The following is an 18,547-nucleotide window of genomic DNA, read 5'->3' on the forward strand; positions in this document are numbered from 1 at the left end:
ATCATATTGGACTAAACAATATATCGCTAAGTTAACATAACCTTTTATTAAATTTGACCCTCTAACAATAAATTATGGTTAGTGCAAGTCAATAGGATTAATGGTCTAGTGGATCAATAAATAAATCAAGAATATCAACTCCAAGCAATATTTCCAACGATTTGTTTAGAGTTTGCTTCATCTGGTGTATGAAACCCCTTGCTTACTTGTAAATTACACGCGCTGAAGTGGACCAAGACTTATCCAGTAAAAGTCAATGTTATATATAGTGGTATGGTATGCATATGATCGTAACAGTAAAAAAAAATTCTATGTTATTCACCAAAAAAAAAAAAAAAAAAAAGTTCAATATTCTAAGTTCGTTGTAATTTTGCTAACATGGTGGATTCGAGTCCTGATCAGTCCATCGGAGTCAACCAGTGGACGGTTTTGATAAGCTCCACAGGTTGAATGTTTCTGCGGACGGTGCATATAATTTATAACTAGTCCTATTAAATTTGGCAGTGTACGGAACAGAATTATGATACTTTTAATTATGGTTCAAAAAGGACAAGGTAAATTACACGTCGTGTAATCACAGCCGAAAGCCCATGATTAGGAGAAATTTTTGGGCCTAAACAGAATAAGAAGAAGATGGACAGAGCCCAATTACATTACACTGTGGTCGAATAAATATACATAGCTGATTGGCGAGTGCAGTTCATTGCAGTAGATGAAGCTTAAGATTGACCGCAAGGTAGGTGCGGGTCAACATCTCTGCTCTGTGAATATGATGATGATGGGAGACACGGAATCCTAGTTGCTAAAAAGAGATCAGATGATGGGATTGATTTGTTATCAAAAGCCAGACAACGGCAGTTTCCCGGATATCCACAAATGGTCACTAAACAACAACAATTACATAGCAAATGGAATATTTGCACTGCACTGCACTGCACAACAGGCACTGATCCACTATTCGATCCATTTGTACTGTGGGCCTCACACCTGCTATTCCAACTTTAAGTGAGCTATTAACCTTAGCCCAAGTAAAGATGGATCAAAACTGGGTCATACGGGTAGCCTTCTAGTCTACTTAAGAAATTATTAATTTTTTTTTTTTTTAAGAAAAAAAAAAAAACTAAAAAGACAAAAAATTTCCTGTTGCCCCCAAGGAAATTTGGATAAATAATAAAATTCCTTTCGTTTATTTATTTCTATATAAGTGAAGTGAGATAATTAGGTCTAAAAAAAGTAAATCGAGGTAATGAATAAATTATCAGAATTCAATTTAGGTGAAAGGATTTTTTAATTTTTTTTTTCTGGTATAACGGTGAAAGGAATGTTTATTAGAGTTTAATGGTTATCTTTTAATGAGATTTTTCCATCGTTGTTATTTGACTATTTATTTTCGAAAATAATTTATAATTAGTCTCTAAAATAAATTAATAATTTCTCAGTTTTGTATTACTCGAGAAACTATCATTTAGATTAACAACCCACCAAAATTCTAATATAAATTTTATTTTATTAAAATTTCGTTGACATTTATGGACAATTAAATAGTTTCAATTCCAAAATATTTTTAATCCAATGATGGAGACTCGGCCCACTAATTCCATTATTAGACCCTTGCCAACGGACAAAACATAGGCTTCAAAATAAATAATTAAAAAAATAGAAATATAACATTGCGTTTGATGCTTAACAATAAACGCAAGCCATTTTTCTAGATTAGTGACCATCCTAGTTCAACATCTAATGCATATATACTCAAGTTCATTCTCGTTGTTGAACAGGGTTACTTGCGAGGACCAAAACATAAAATCTATTTTCTTTATTGGTAATTAATCAAAACATAAGATCTATAGTACCTTTATTAAGTAATAAATTGAGTTATTAGTAATTAACTTTATATAGATTTATTAATAGACTGGTCAATCTGTCTTTCGTTTAAGATTCAGATTCAAAGATTGTTAACGCTTTAGAATATACCTAAGCTAGTTCCATCACTTTTTTGAGGCTTTTTTACTGGCTGTACCAGGGATGAAGGGCTTTTTACTTAAGAAAATAAAAACAAAGAGAAATATAAAATGTACAAATATATATGTTATTTCACTTGTAAAATTGAATCCTTAAATTAAGATTTAAGACTAATAGATTGCTATAAGAAAACACTTTTTTTTTTTTTTTTTTCAAAAAAGGAGCATTTAAGACAGTATTTGGTTTATAAATGGAAATCGATACAGGCTAAAGATCATATATATAAAGGAAATAAAATGTGTACAATCTCATACATAAATAACAATTTCTACATGGTAATCGGAATTACCTGTATTAATTCCTATTTCCTCCCAAAACCAATGCTACTACAAGAGCCAAGAGGCCTAATAAGTTTCAACTTCTTGACCTTGTCCTTCCGTTCACCAAACAACCTTTTCTTCCACACTTTCCTCCCCACAAATTCACTCAAACAAGCCACCATGGAAGACCATTTTGCCACCTTTGTGGATCCCAAATCCACAGTTGTTGAGGGGTTGATGATCACACCGCATGATGGATGAGAGAATTGGGAGATGAACCGCCTTGATCCACCAAGGGACGGAATTGCCATTAGATGCCGTTCGATAAGATGGTTAAGTGAAACCAATTCATAGGAGTCATATAAGGGGCTTCCACAATCCCATTTGGCCAAAGCTTCATTTTCTTCTTTGTGATCTCCATTTTTGCCTTCCAATGTTGTCTGTTTCATCTTCTGCAAGGTCTTCAACTTTTAGATTGGTTTAAAAGAGCGTTTTCCAAGGCAGGCTGACAAGCATGCATTGTCTTCTTCTGTGTTTTGTGGCCAACTAGCAGAGATTTGTACCCAAGTTATTATTCACTTTTTAATTTAAGCTGCGGTTTAATATAATTGCTCTCTGCATAATTTAATTTTGTCCTTTAGAACAGTGAATTCCCCTTAATGCCCCTGCAGGGGAGAAACTGATTACGCATCTAATGTGCTACCAAATGTCCTTTTGACACGACAGATGTCTATCTTATTAAAAAAATGTGTATTATTTGTCCAGAGTTGGATAACGAAAACGACAGATCCGCTGGTTTGAATACTGGGTTTCAAATCCTATGAGCTATATTCGTATTAATATATCTTATTAGCTTTGAAGTCATTTAATTCACCACCTAAACCATAATCTGCATTTTAAGAATGTTATCAACTACTTCGAACGTTAAATAACCAATGAAAGAATGATAAAAGAAAAATCTACACATTTCCAAATTCTGCCACTCTTCTGTGAAATATTTTGTCACCCTTTTTATATGTGTTAATGATATATATAATGTAAATAATTTCCTGGGCATAATTAGAATTCCAATTAAATAGTTTCTACTATGATAAATTATGATTAGTTGTATCTTTCCTTGCAGATTTCAAGTAGGTCCAAATTTGGTTTTTCCGGTGGAAATTGTATGTCCAAATTTCGGTATTTTAGCGTGCAATTTCAACATAATTAAATAAAAGGATAATTGTATTTTTGAACGGCCTAAACAATAATGATAATTGATAAAAATCTTTAAATTCTGAATTCAAAATTGGATGTTAAATTATCTTCAATTTAATTTATCAATAAATAAATAGATAAAATGATAGTGATAGCTAGTTATAAAAGGTATATCCTGTTGACGCGAAAAGAAAATAATAATAATAATAATTAGCTAGGAAGTCTTATCAGGCACGCGTAGGGAGCTAGTTGAAATTTTTTTTGGATTTTGTTATAAATAGGAAAATTTTCAATTAATTCATTAAAAAGAAAACATATCCAATTAAGGTAGCTAAGACTAATCTTATCATTAAAATTGTGATCCATGCTGATCTTTTTTTTTTTTGCTTTTTTTTCTTTTTTCTTTTTTTCCATATAATTGCATAAGATCTGTTCATCATGAATCATAATCCACTTTCTTAGAAACTACTAGACCAGCTTTCTCTCAAATAGAGCTTATAAAATTCAATTTTCTAATATACACTTGTAAGGGAGTGTTTTGCACTTTGTAGAAGTCGATTTCAAAAGGCTGTATCTTCTATACGGAAAAAAAGTGCCACGATAGGTCTGGTTCATGGTTCAGCTATTTCCGGTGGCAAGAAAGATCGAATGCATGGCAGGCTCGCAATTCTAGAAACATACTGATAGCCCCACTAAATTAACCTTGAATGCAACTCATATTTGCTTTACTGCTTTAATTTTTTTTAAAAAAAATTCTCACCAAAGTAACCAATTAATCAATAAATAAACTCATAAGATTGATAGAATGCTGGGAATCTAATATTAGACTATTTTGTTTTTTTGTTGATAATCTAATATTAAATTTGATTTTAGCCAAAATTGATCAACAACATCACGAGTCAATATTATTTTTGGTTACCGAATTTATAAAATTGATGCCTTAAAATTTATTTTCACCTAAATTGATATTAATTTCTAAGTTATTGTAATTACTCTTTTTATTTTAAATTATAAAAGACAACACTATATATATATATATATATATATATATATATAAATGGAAGGATCATTGTCATACACCTATTTTATTAGGCCCAATTTTTGTCTTTTCTCTTAGAAGGTTGATCGCCTTCCATGTGGTCCTACATAACCAAATCCATTAGACAAAAAAGGCGTTTAACACCTGGCTCAAGTAGGACGCAGTGTATATCATTATCATGCTTCAATTGCTTAAGACTTTAAATTCCTCCAACATTACATGTGGGTGAGTACTTGATTGTCAAACCCTGTTCTTCTCAAGATCATAGACTGGACGCAACTAATATATATCGGCCAGTGGGACATCCACACTTCAAAGACACCTAGACCAGAATGTCTAACCTGTGCCCTAAAATACCTAGACATTTGACAAATTAATTTAACTCCCATGGCTCACAAAATACAACTAAAACTTCAAAATGCACATGGTAGATTGGCAGCAAGCTTATTGCCTAAAAACAATGCTTCAGATAGATTGGATTAAGATGGAAAATTACATATATATTTTTCTTAACATATATAGCTTTCACTTAAAGGCAGTACTAAAATAGCTCTTAACAACATTGCTGCACAGGATTTGCAAAACCATACCGTTTGTTGGTCCTACATATCTAGGTGTCTTAAACTGGCTAACAGCAGCTCCTAAAGCTAGAAAATGATCTAGAATCTTCTGGAAAGTTCCTCTCCGAACAATTCGGAGCTCGAGTGCACCAATGGTATTGACCTTGCGAGAACTAACATAGCCTGCATCAACGAACGATTGGTCCAATCGGTTGCAGCATTCACGTAGAACCTCTTCACTGCCTTCCCCATTTAGTTCCCAAAATATAACATAATGGCCTGGCTCAGTAGAAACATCCACAAGACTTGTAAAATCAACAACTTCTAGTTTTTCTCCAGCTAACACCTTCGCTGCTTCTTCCACAGACAGTTGTAAATCTTTCTCGGTGTTCTTGTCGATGTTGATAGTAAGTAGAAGATTTCTCCTGTAGACGAATTTGAGCTCCGGGGTTGAGTTGTGGAAGCCCACTATCGTCACTACATCTCCTAGCCTATACCGGTACAGACCTGCAAGTTAATTACAAATTAATTATGAACAAAATTAATTAAGCTTAAATTAAAGATCTTCTAAAAGGCAATTTTAAGTGGTCCCACCCTATGATGCCCAATGGCTACATTGATAAAGCTGAAAACACCAATAAAATATGTTCCTATGCCTTTTCTTCCACTACCAGATTTACTTAAACTAAACATCAATCTTTTCTTATGTCAACAGTTGTTTATCATATGGACTGATGGACAAAGAAAGATAGCGACAGAGAATTGCACATGGAAGATGAGATGACCAAAAAGCCCTGCTACAATAGTGTACAGATGCATTGGTTTATTTCCTAACTGCCTGTTTCAAACTTGGAATTTCCCCTCTGCTTGTCTTTTGTTTTTAATGACTGTATGGATGGGATTTCCACCCCCGCTTGCTTGATCAACTTTTGCTGAACCAGCTGTCTGCTGTTTCTGTTGTGTAATTTTCTTTTAGGAGGCTTTTTGTTTGCTTAATGCAAAAATTCCATTTCATCCCAAAAAAAAAAAAAAAAAAAAAAAAAAAGCAAAATTGAAAAAAATTTCCAGATAAGTACTACACAAACAAGATAGGGATGAGATAACTTTGAATACAAATAGGTATTAAATAAATGAGAATAATGCAACTAAAAAAAAAAAAAAAAACCACAAGTTGATATATAGAAAATTCAACTACCAATGCATACTGACAAAAAAAAAAAAAAAAAAAAAAACTGTCCAGGATGGTCCAGTATCCAAAGAAAAGTACAGTAGGGAAGCTTTTAATGTAAAAATTGATTATAATAATAATAATAAATAATTAAAAATATATTCACATGGCCTTTCGTGTTTGGTAATGGTGTTCAATACATGGCGGACACTAAAATTCCCATCTACTCCCACAAAGCAATGGTACAAGAATCTTACTGATAAGCTAATTATTTAAATGCCTTTTCAACTGTTATACATGATTATTCTGTTATCCAAACAAATCCTGGGATGCATGCGTCTTAGCCAGCTGGTTCAGTCATGTCAACGAACCAGTAAATTAAGCATCTATTTTCGATAACCAATAATTGTAAATAAACAACTCAAACAGCTGTGGACATTAGCATACTGCACTAGTAATCCGGTAAACAAGATCTTGTCCCCCGATTATTGGAATCAGATGGTGGCCATTAAAGCCCAGTTTGCCTCTTTACAAGGAATATGTTAAATACATTTAAAATTTTTTTACTAGTCCACATTTAAAAGTGGCTTTGATCAATAACAAGCATCAAATGCATACCACCAAGAAATAGCAGATTCTAATAAAAAGATATTGGGATGCAATGGATGAATGGGTGTTGATGCAATGAATCTGCACACTATCCAGACAAATCAAGCCAAAGCAATATTATATTATATGTATTCCGAAAACTTAAACATGAAATTAAGAAATAAAGTACCTGCAAAATTAGTGACAATGATCTCATACTCTTCACCGATCTTGACTTCAGTGAGACCCACAGGCTTGGAATCCACACAAAGGAAAGTGGGTTCAGTCTTATCTTGGTCTTGGTCCCCAGTGTTCTCAGACAGAGGGAGGAACTCAAAATATCCAATGTTTGGGAGCACAACATAAGTAGCCAGCTCAGGAGGCAACTTTGGGTTTATATTTGCTCCAATCCACCCTTCGGATGACCCATAATCAGCACTCATCAGTGGTACCTCCCCTGCATACTGCCTCAATTTTTTCAAATAAGGCTCCATTGAACCCGTCATTATTCCGTAAATGTACTTCACATTAGGGAAAATTTCCGGTATTAATCCACACCAGTTACTCAATCCTGAACATTTTTCATAGATCAAATCAGCCTGTTCAGGGTTTGGTTTTAGCAATTTCGACATGGCTGTTCGGATGGAAGGGACGGTGATTCGGTTGCTTAGCACCCCGGTTCGAATGTCGGCACATAGTTCTTCCCACACTTGCTCAAATGTTCTGAAGGCATGGAGCAAGCTATGTGCAAACGTGGATGATATCAACTGGATTTCTTCGCGGAAAATTAGTCCACACAAGAGATGGCAGTACAGCGATTGATGGAAATCTGGTCCAAATATCACTTCGTCTGGGCTGCAGCATGGAGTTTGAAGTGCCTTCATTGTTTTTTTATACTGTGAACTACGGAATACATTTGTGGTGGCAGTCCCAGCAGCCAAACCCCCTTTGGTTTTGAACTGCTTGCTGCTGTATATAAATTGTAAAGCCTTCCCATTCCCAACTGGAAATTCTCTGAAAATTGATAGTGTAACAAATATTACTTCATTCTCCAAATATCACAAGATTCAATAAAACTTTTTTTTTTTTTTAAAAAAGCATTTTCTGATCAATTAAATAGAAAGAATCACAGACATCACAAAGTACCATCATGTTCAGCAATTAGTAAAAAAAAAAAAAAATAAATGAATAATAATAATAAAAAATAAATAAAACAAAGCTTCAGTGAAATAGTGTACATAAAGGCCAGTTTTACCTGTTTCTAAAGGCAAAAGAAGTCTTATATATTTGAACGGTAGTTTCCATCAATTCTTCATTGAATGGTACAAATTTTGGCTTTCCTTGAGTAGTACCAGAACTGCAATAGTATAAAAACTCTTAAGAAAACAATAATTCTACATAATAAAAATTTAAAATTCGGTAGAAAACACACACACACACACACACACCAAAAAAAAAAAAAAAAAAAGGTTCACAAATACCTTAATGAGATGGTTGTGATTGGCTTTCCAGTGAGAATGGGTGAGGAATCCCCATCTACAATTCTCTGAATATAAGGTTCGAGTTCCTTGTGAGTAACAAGTGGAACACAAGCTTTGTAACTCTCTGGGTCGGTTCTTCCATTGAGGCCTAGACTCTGCAAATACTCTGCCGACCCATTATCCTCCAAAATCTTCCGAAGGCTCTCTCTCTGGACGCGTTCAGCATCCTTTGTAATTGCCTCGAACTCCTCTATCCATTTATCCCCATTGAATTCTTCCATTCTATCCAACATCCTCTCGGATTCTAACTCCAGAATAATGAAAATTAATATTTCAGTGCAATACACAAAATGTTGATGATACATGAATTTAAATCTTCTTCACAAGGATAGCCATAAAGCCCAGGAATATTCTCGACAACCAATTATAATCATAAAAGAATACCCAAAAAGAAATATGGAAAATTATCCATGGCCCAGTTACATGTGCTCAGGCAAATAGTTGAGCGACATTTAAACAACTCAAAAAAAAAAAAAAAAAAAAAAAAAAAAACTCCAATGGGTTGCTGATTAATGCGCACAACCAATAAGTGATATGCCCATTGGTTGTTCTATTAACCACTTTACAGAAACCGAGACGTTGAAAGATTTGAATATAAAATTTCCATAAGTGTTTTCTTTTTCCACGGCTTTCTTGGCAACCAAACAAATAGAAAAGAACACTAACAATAGGAATTGCAATCCTTCAAATACAAAATTAAAACAAAATACAAAAAGCAAATTTATGTTGAAGAAGAATGAAGTAGAAGGTCATGGAAGATATCTAAAGTATGTAAAATGGTGAAGTCAAAATCTCAAGAGAGGTTGAAAAGGAAGTTCGGCAATAGCGATGACCGATCCAAGTTTCCAGCACACTGGAGAGGACCATAACGAAGCTTCGAAGCTTTCTTCTTTTTTTTTTTCTTTTTTTTTTTTTGGGGGTTTTTGACGACGGTCAACACAGTCAACTCTCCAGAATTTCTCCGGAAAACAGATTCCAGGAAATTAGCCAACGATAGCAGAATCATCAATCAATTTCGAAATTCGGTTTAAAGCCATTAAACAACTTTGCAATTCATTAAATGTTTGGTTCGAAGCACATAAGCTTATGCCAATATAAGGTTTTGAAATTCAAATGAGAAAAATTAATTGAAACGAAAAAAAAAAAAAAAAAAGCAAAACAAGAAACGGAAACCGTGTGATAAACCCAACTTAGAAAGTTGCCAAAACACGGATCAATCGAAAATCATTACCTAAAAGCATAAAACAGAAACGCCTTTCCAAGGAAATTTTATAGAGAAAATAAATAATAAATAATAAAAAAGCACACACACAGAGACCGAGTGAACGGAAAAGCTGAATTTGAGAGCTTAAAAACGTAGAAAGAAAACAAAATCAGCAAAGTCTTGGCTCTGCTTGGCTAACGCGAAAACTCTCAGATAAGAGAGAAGAAAATTCCATGGAAACTTTCAGCCGCCTTTCAGCGTCAAACTGACATCTCAAAGTCATTTTCCCTATCCTCTCCATCATTTTTTTAAAAAAGTAAAAATTTAAAAAAAAAAAAAAAAAAGGAATTCACAGTCACAAACGAATTAACAGAAAGCAGCGAGCAAGGACAATACCTGTATTCGAAATAAAGCTCAGAGCTTGAAACGGAAAAACTCTGAGTCTCAACTCTCAAAACAGAACAAAAACACAAATAGAGAGAGAGAGAGAGAGAGAGAGAGAGAAACAAAACAACAATGACTAAGAGGAAGAAAGATGACTAGGACAACGCCACACGTAAACACCGGAGAAAAACGTTACGAATTCACCAACTCCTATGCAATAGCTTCTCTCTTTCCGCAAAGCTCACACACACACACACACAGAGTGAGAGAAGAAATACAGTTTTTTTTTTTTTTTTTGGGATGGTGAGTGGAGAGGGGTTTATAGTTTGTAGTTTGCCAAGTGTTTGGGCTTTATTTGATTAATAAGGATACTTTGGAGGTGAAGGGCTCGCGTAGATTCCCGAATGCCCTCCGATTATATATATATATACATAGAGCCATTTCCTCTGCCGTCCATCTATTTTCTCTTTTTTTAAAATTTTATTTTCCTTTTCTGTTTTGTTTTTTCTGCAATGACCGTTATGCCCATGGAATTGGCTAGAACTACGCTGGAGGTCGGTGATGTCGAGGTATTGGGTATGAATTGACTGTTATGGACTTTGAATTTTGCTAGAATTACATGAAGGACTTAATAACAATGTAGGCCAATTTTATTTTATAGTCATTGCCATTTCTGGATTTATCGCTGCCTCGTGGAAAGGCAAGCTCAGAGAAAAGGATCTCCAGTTGAGCACCGGACCGGAGCGTTTGGGACCCATCCATATATATATACAAAGAGATATTCTATAGTAGAACCGTCCGTATGCGGACAGCCCAAAAAACAATATTTTTTGAAAAATTATTATTGATTTTACTATATATATACACAGTACATATATAAAATCATAATTTTTAATACAATTTGTATATGGATGCTTTGGTGATATTGCTTATATCTTTTGTGATTTGACTATCTTTGTTTAGATTTCTTTTCTTTTCTTTTCTCTTTTATAGATATATACTGCCTTTATTCACCCAAAAAAAAAAGATATATATACTGCCTTTATTGTTGTTTTATCAGTCACAAAAAAATTTTACATCCTAATAAGGAAAGAAAGATAATTTATTCATCAATGATATTAAAATTAAAATTGTCAAAAAAAATTGATAGTTAAATGTATTTAAGTATTTATAGTGTCGATTGACTAGTTTCATCCTTATATTAATGCATGCTTCTTTTATTTACTCATATATTATTCAAAGAGTTATTTTCATTGACAACGAAAAGGATATTAACATTCAAACTATGCGAATTTTTAGAAATATCACCCTTTATATAACTATTTCAAAGCTTCTACTTTTTCATCAATTGCATCCACTTAAGTATTTACAGTTTTTGAAACCTCGGTCACATGCATATATATATATATATATGTTTTTTTTCCTATACTATTTGCCTTCATTTTTCAAATTTCTGTTAATTTTTTTATCATATACTACTTCGTATTTGTTATTTTAAAACCATAAATTGTTTCCTCGCCCACATCTTAGTAGCTTTTTTATTTTCTTTTTATTGGTTATTTTATTAATAATAAAAAAAAATTGCATTATTAATTGTAGGCCTTCCTTAGGACAAATATTAATTATAAGCTGTGAAGCACTGCATTTCTCTTACCAGTTTGCCTCTTTTATTGTCGGCAGTACATTTCTTTCAGGAAAAATAAATAAATAAGGAGAAATTTTACCCTCTTTTTCTGGGAAGGAGAAATTTTACTCTCTTTTTCTGGGATAGAAATTCCTAAATTTAAATTTTAACAAGTGTTGTCGTTATAAAGTTACGCCATCGAGGAATTATATATTATTATCTTACATTTATATTATATATTATAATAATTTATCTTGTTACGTATGCGGCAGATTTGAGGTACTTTGGTCAACATAGATAATTGTGCATTTGTCTGTTGTTTAGTAATAAGATTAGTTTATTACCCAAAAAATATTGTAATAAAATTAAAGTTTTTCTTATAAGCATGCGAAATTTAATAATATATCTTGGTTATATAAACTGATTTTGACTTTCGTACTCATTTATGATTGTTACAGAGCAACAAATATCTTTTTTACACGCAACTTTTTAGGTATATATACAGTTTTAAAGGCAACAAAGTTAATTTTCTCTTATCTATAAGGTATTTTATGATACGAACAAAGATAACAAATACTTCAATTTAAGGAGAAAAAACAAAAAAAACGCAAATACTTCAAATTCGTAATTGGTATAACTGCTTCTTTTTTTGCCCCCCTATCTTAATAGCAAAAATTATCAGAAAAAGACTGCAGTAATAATGTATCCAGAACAGAACCAGACTGCTTCATGACAACAAAAATTTGCTCGCTAATTTATTCACACATTCATTCAAGGAAAAAGAACGCTAGAACACTCTTAAATCTTATCAAAATTTATTTTTACTTCGATAGAAACACACGCACACACACACACACACACACACACACACACACGCACACACACATATATATATATATATATATATTATATATAGCTTCCACTCACAGTCAGGATCGAACCTTGACAGAAGACTTGGCAAAAATGGCTATTGCCGTCTTGGCTGCGGCCTCGCCGTAATGTACACTCATACACTGTTTTAAAGATTTGAGAGGCTTTAATTTAATTTTTTTTTCCATAAATCCTTCAAGTGGCCCAATAAAGGTTTAAGAATTACGCAAAAAGAAAATTCATAGATTCATTATGAGATAGAGGATAAAAGCTATATAAAAAGGTATTATAGTGTTAGGCAGAAGCTAGAAGTGGTGGTATGTATTTGCTGTGGGATAATAATTATGTGTCCAGCTACCCTTATCATTTATTCTATATAAATATATAATAATTAAAGGGTTGACTGTACATCACATTGCATGTTCTAAATCCAAGAATTTTCTTTCCATGCATTACTCATTCGGTTTTGAAATAATAATTAAATAAAAACATTATTTGAATTACACCAATTTAAAAATAAATAAAAGAGTCTACCAATTTGACCAGCAAAAAAAAGTAGACCATTCAAATGTGGTACAGATTTACAACTGCTACTATTGTATATTCAAAGAGACAATAAAATAATTTAACAAAAAAAAAAATAATAATAATAAAATAAATAAATAAAAATGGAAGGAAGTATGTATGAGGACAGAGTCACATTTATTATTTGTCATATATCTGTCTTGATTTCTAAAGCTCTCTGATTCCTTATCCCGCTTCATTCCCTTTTGAAATTAATTCCTGTATTATTTAGAAAGCAAATTGGTATTTAATGAGAAGATGTAAAACTTTGGAAAACTTGTTTGTATATTATGTTGAATTGGGTCATATTAAACGATGGATGGATTTCATTTCACAGGCTTATATAGTGTGTTGATATACCCATAGGGCCATTACCATATACATTTATTTTTTTCGAAATTAACTTTCTAGATAGGTTACAAAAAATGGACCAAAATAATACCAGTGAAAATATTCCTTTTTCATTGTAAAATATTACTTATTTTATTGATGAACGTCTTTAATGAAATTTTTATATCATTTAATAATATAAATGATTTTCTAATAAAGTTTGCTATTCTATATTAAATTTTAAAAAATAAAAATAAAAAAATCAATACATAATTGAACACAACGAATAACTTTGTCTCATTAGTAATCATTAATACTAGTAACAAATTATAGTAAAACTCTTTTACAACAGCAAATATATCAAATAGAAGGTGGGGTTTTTGCCAGTCATCATGTAGCTGGTTTGAATGGTATTACTTATTATAGTAGTCCTTTCAGTAACTATTTGTCAGCTCTCTCTCTCTCTCTCTCTCTCTCTCTATATATATATATATATATATATAGAGAGAGAGAGAATATAATATGTACACCAAACTTCATGTCTCAAAAAATTAATGTACAAAAGGTGAGCGTTTTGTTTCTCATTAAAGGCAAACGACATTAGATTTCTGGCTGGCTACGGTGTTTGTGCTCGGTTTTGCAAGAATGTCAATCAGTTTGTTTGCTTAGTCGTTGGTCACATTTAGCAGGCTGAACCTATAAAAGTCTTTCCTTTTGCCTAACAGCGTGTAGGATGGACAATATAAGACAACTGACTTAGCACAGAGGAGGGATAAAATATTAAAATGAATATGAAAAGTATAATAATTTGATTAAAAAAAAAAAAAACTGTGTTTCATGAAATAAGCACTTATGAATAACTGAGGTCTTTGAGTTTTATCTTTTAGATTGCCAAGCTCTTGAGCTATCCAAATTTGAGATTTGGCATCTAATTAGTTGATCCACCAATAAAATTTATCGTTAGAGCACATGGTACCCAGCCAGCTATGGACATTTTGCGAAATCGGGCAATTTCATGGGAAAATGGACTATGAAATTTGATGCGGTTTTGTCATTTTCCATGTGTAATTGAGCACCAATCCAATAGGTCGGTGGCCAATAGCCTTCCTCAACAGTGTTATATATATATATATATAAAATAAAGTGTAAATAAGTAAAAAGTAAAAATATTTTCTAAAAAAGAGTGAAAAAGATGAAAAACGGTAAAGAAAGAAAAACAAAGTCTCCTTTGAGATGTCTCAAAATTTAGATGAAACTGATTTGGAGGATTAAATTTCTTAAGGAATCAGTTTTTTAAGTTTTGTATTATAAATTAAAAGTTAATACGCATTTTTTAAAAGTTTCATAATTAGATTTTTAAGAATTATCAAAATAACATATTTTTAGAATTTTTCTCATATTTTTTCTCTAAAATTTGAAAATATGATTTTTGAATCAATATTTTTTTTCATTTTTCAATAACTATCCTAAATGAAATTGACTTAGTTTCCAAACTATTTATAACTTATGTATGGAAGAATATGGAAATTTTTTGTAAATTATAATATATATATATATATATTAAGTTGTTATTTTTTTAAGAAAATTAAATTTTTTTTTTCTTATAGACAGGAGATCTAACTTTACCATTTACTAAATAGTGCCAAAAGTTAGAGATGCTATGCCAATCAAAAAGAGAAAGATAATAATAATTATTAATTAACAATCACATAGTAAAGATTTAGATTTGCTACCAGATGTCCCATTCCCATATTTTCAGCAAAATGTTAAACGTATGCCAAGTTTGCATAAAAAAATAAAATTGAAGGTGACCCTGATATGTGATAACCTCAATGCAGCAGATCTATTCTTTTGAAAACTCTTGATAAAGGCCCTTGCGGCAGCACATAAAGATTAAATTAATATCATAATATCAATTCAATTATAAAATTTCAAATAAAGTATCGTTTACTATTATTTTATCTGGCTAAAAAATAAAATTTATTGATAAAAAAAAAACAAAATTTATTAATTTTAATTGTTTTATATAATAATATCCAATCGTAATCAATGATATTTAAAAAACCTATATAATAAAACCTCAACTTTTATTCTTCTAATATTTACTGTTACAGAGGTTAGACAGAGAGTTACTTGACGATCAAGCAAATTCTATGTTTTTAATAATTTTTTTTTATTTTTTTATTTTTTGCTAGTGTGGCTGGCCCCCAGGCTTCCCCCAAGGCTCGATCCCGAGCACACACAGGCTGGGATTAATGGTATTAAAGCCAATTATAAAGTGTTTTTGTAGTGACAAACGAATATGCAGCTTTATTAGAGGCGTGCCGGGGGAACGAATTTTGCAACACCAACTTTTGTTTGGAACTAATAACAGGTTTTAGTAGTACAAGTCCACGAGGAAATTTACTGCCGACTCGTACTTGATGGGGAAAATTTTCAGCTCAATGCATGCCTTTTGTGATTATTTTTATTTTTTAATTGTTTTCCGATGTGATATAGATAATTAGTAAAGTAAAATATCATACGTCACCATCATTGTGTCAACTATCGGCTAATCACAAAGATAATGAACATCCTTTTTCCATCTTTTGCAACCTGTTTTCATTATTAAAAAAAAAAAGAAAGATAAATATTATTTTATTATTTATGATTATCGTTAATGCAACCCTATATTAATATGTGAATTAGTAATTTAAATAGCATCTGTCTAAAGAAATTTTATTTTTTTCAAACTAACGTTTTAAAATAAAAAATCAATATATTAATAATTATTATGTTGGCAAGAAGGGATCGAGTCTTGGAGGGAGGGGAGCCTCGGTGCTCAGCCACACTAGGAAAAAGAAAAAAAAAATATTATTATGTTGGCAAGAGTTCCACTGACGTGACAATTATTACCGATAAATAGCAAAACTTGTAAAATTGTGGTAAAAGATGTTAATTATAGTCCTGCTTTTCATAATCTCAAAACTTTTTCAAAATTTTCAAACTTATCGTTAAAGTGGACAATCAACAAATATTTTAAGTCCAACAGCAGCCAAAAGTAATATCTATATCTATATATATATATATATATATATATATATATATATATATATATATGAAACAGGTGGATCAAATGGACAAATGGCTTTTTCTGTCTAATTGTATGTTGAAAGTTGTTGTTGTTTTTTTTTTTTCTTTTCGTTTTATTTATTTATTTTACCTTGGGATAATGGCTCTTCTGTCTTATCGCTTTGATTTGTTTAATGTATTTGTTTATTTACGTTTTGAAATAGGAAGATTGAGTTTAGAAAATTAGTTGGCGGCTAGAGGTGCATGTAACTGGCCGGGGAAGAAGCTAGATTTTCTCCCACGTTACCATTTTGGTTTTATTAAAGAAAAAAGTGCAATTTAATTAGTTGCTAAAGATGTTAGATTGTCAAAATTCAAGTAACTTTTAATACTCAATGTATAAAATTCTATTTTTATTTTCACAAAATGAACATTTATATCTTTCAAAATAAACACTTATTTTATGATTTCAGTGCTTTCTAAAAATAATTACGATTATTATTCATTATTGTGACAATAATATATTTTTTTTCTTTACTGAAAGTATTGTTACAACAATACTTTAATCAACATTTAAAATCAAGCATTGTCACGTTTTTATTCATCTAATCTTTCTCATAATGTGGTATTTATATTTGTAAATTTGATCCATTGAAAATACATCTCCAGAACAGAAGATTCAAACCTCAATCTGTGTAAAAATTCCTCTTCCACCAAAAAGTTGTAATAAAAATAAAAAATAAAAAAAAAGTTTCTCATAATGTATGATTAGGCTTGATAAAAGAATCAAGAAACAATGAATATTTGTTTGAAAAGTGAAACTTCATTAGTTAGGCTATACAGTTATTTCTTCTATTCAGAACTGATGAATGACTGGTTGATTGGCCTCTTATTCTTAATTATATCATACTTATTATATTTTTTTTGGTCAAATAATTATATCATACATAGATCCACGTTTTGTATGCAGTGTAATGCATTGGCGTCCACACATTGTTGTTACGAGGTCGATGCCCATAAAAAAATGATCTTTTAAGTCATTTTCCAGTGGTAATACATTAAATTTTGAATATGAAACCCTAAGTTCAAAATAGTCAAAATATATAGGTCCAAGTTTGCTTCTGATTTTATGAATTTACGCTAGATTTTAAACTATACTTAATGTCTACCTTCGTTTTACGTTAAAGACTTTTGTTAATTATCTTACACGGCTCTATTTAGGGTAAAAAAATCATATATATTAGTTTTTGCTAACAAAAAATCTTATATATGTTGTAACATATAAATCATATCTTCTTAATTCAGCCTAATTAACAACAATATAGAGGATGGAATTTTTTCAATAAAAGTGTAGAAAAAAAAATCAAATTAATCTTTTACATTGTCATATGTGATGTTCTTATACGAGTAACCCTAATGCTTAAAATATATATATATATATATATATCTTTTACATTGTCATCAGAAAATATTACAAATTAATTTATATAATAACATAGTTTTATGTTTTTTTTTTTATATTGATTGACCAAACAATAAAAATGGGTTACTTTCTATCAGACACTGTCAAACTCAAAGTATACTTAGTACTTTAATTTAATCTTAAGAAAGACGGAAAATGGAAAATGATAGAATTAAGAGAGAAACCTTTGAGATTGATTGAATTGGTACACAGTTGACGTAAAAAGAGGTATGCTAGGTAAAAGGTGTAAATTAACGTAGAGGATGTGTGCATTGTGGGAATGGACCACACCACAGCGAGTGTCAATGGCAGGCACAGCATGCAGTCGCTCCTATCTTCTTTTCATATGTCATCTTCACAAAATCAATATTGGAAAATCTCTAAGAGAGATAAGTTTTCTGCCACCCACATTTCAAATCATGGGTCAACTTAAAGAATTAATGTGGGCGCTTGGTTTTTCTTTCTTCTTCTTTTTATTAATTACTAATTTTCTATCCATAATATTACACATAATGTTCTACAGCTCCAGACGCACTATGCTTATCATCAGTCATCAGCAACCAAATCCCTCCTGATTGGCTAACTTATTTTCTAAATTTACCCAGTTTTCAACAAATATTTGATGAATTTATATTTATAAGAAAGTATCTTATGTACAAGGTATATAGTTAGGCCGTATCACG

General features: G+C 31.4%; 2 protein-coding genes across 4 annotated transcripts; both read right to left on the reverse strand.

The window, feature by feature from the left end:
* Positions 1-2,178: 2,178 nt before the first annotated feature.
* On the reverse strand, positions 2,179-2,861 carry LOC112492650 (uncharacterized). Its single transcript, XM_025076897.3, has one exon. The coding sequence runs from the start codon at positions 2,729-2,731 to the stop codon at positions 2,324-2,326; it is 408 nt and encodes a 135-aa protein (XP_024932665.3). The 5' UTR covers positions 2,732-2,861; the 3' UTR covers positions 2,179-2,323.
* A 2,101-nt stretch (positions 2,862-4,962) lies between these two features.
* Positions 4,963-10,364, reverse strand: LOC107424151 (jasmonoyl--L-amino acid synthetase JAR4). 3 transcript variants are annotated; one of them, XM_025076896.3, is made up of 5 exons: positions 9,976-10,364; positions 8,316-8,623; positions 8,090-8,191; positions 7,025-7,848; positions 4,963-5,585 (listed from the first exon to the last, which is right to left on the reverse strand). In XM_025076896.3, the coding sequence occupies exons 2-5, from the start codon at positions 8,606-8,608 to the stop codon at positions 5,044-5,046; spliced, it is 1,761 nt and encodes a 586-aa protein (XP_024932664.2). In that variant the 5' UTR covers positions 8,609-8,623; positions 9,976-10,364; the 3' UTR covers positions 4,963-5,043. The 3 variants fall into 3 exon arrangements, with proteins under 3 accessions (XP_024932664.2, XP_015889377.2, XP_015889376.2); XM_016033891.4 differs by having other exon boundaries at positions 8,316-8,619; positions 9,976-10,363; XM_016033890.4 differs by lacking the exon at positions 9,976-10,364 and adding an exon at positions 9,607-9,878 and having other exon boundaries at positions 8,316-8,619.
* Between the last annotated feature and the right edge of the window lie 8,183 nt (positions 10,365-18,547).

Source organism: Ziziphus jujuba, chromosome 7 (genome assembly GCF_031755915.1).
Source record: "Ziziphus jujuba cultivar Dongzao chromosome 7, ASM3175591v1".
In the NCBI taxonomy this organism is placed as follows: Eukaryota; Viridiplantae; Streptophyta; class Magnoliopsida; order Rosales; family Rhamnaceae; genus Ziziphus; species Ziziphus jujuba.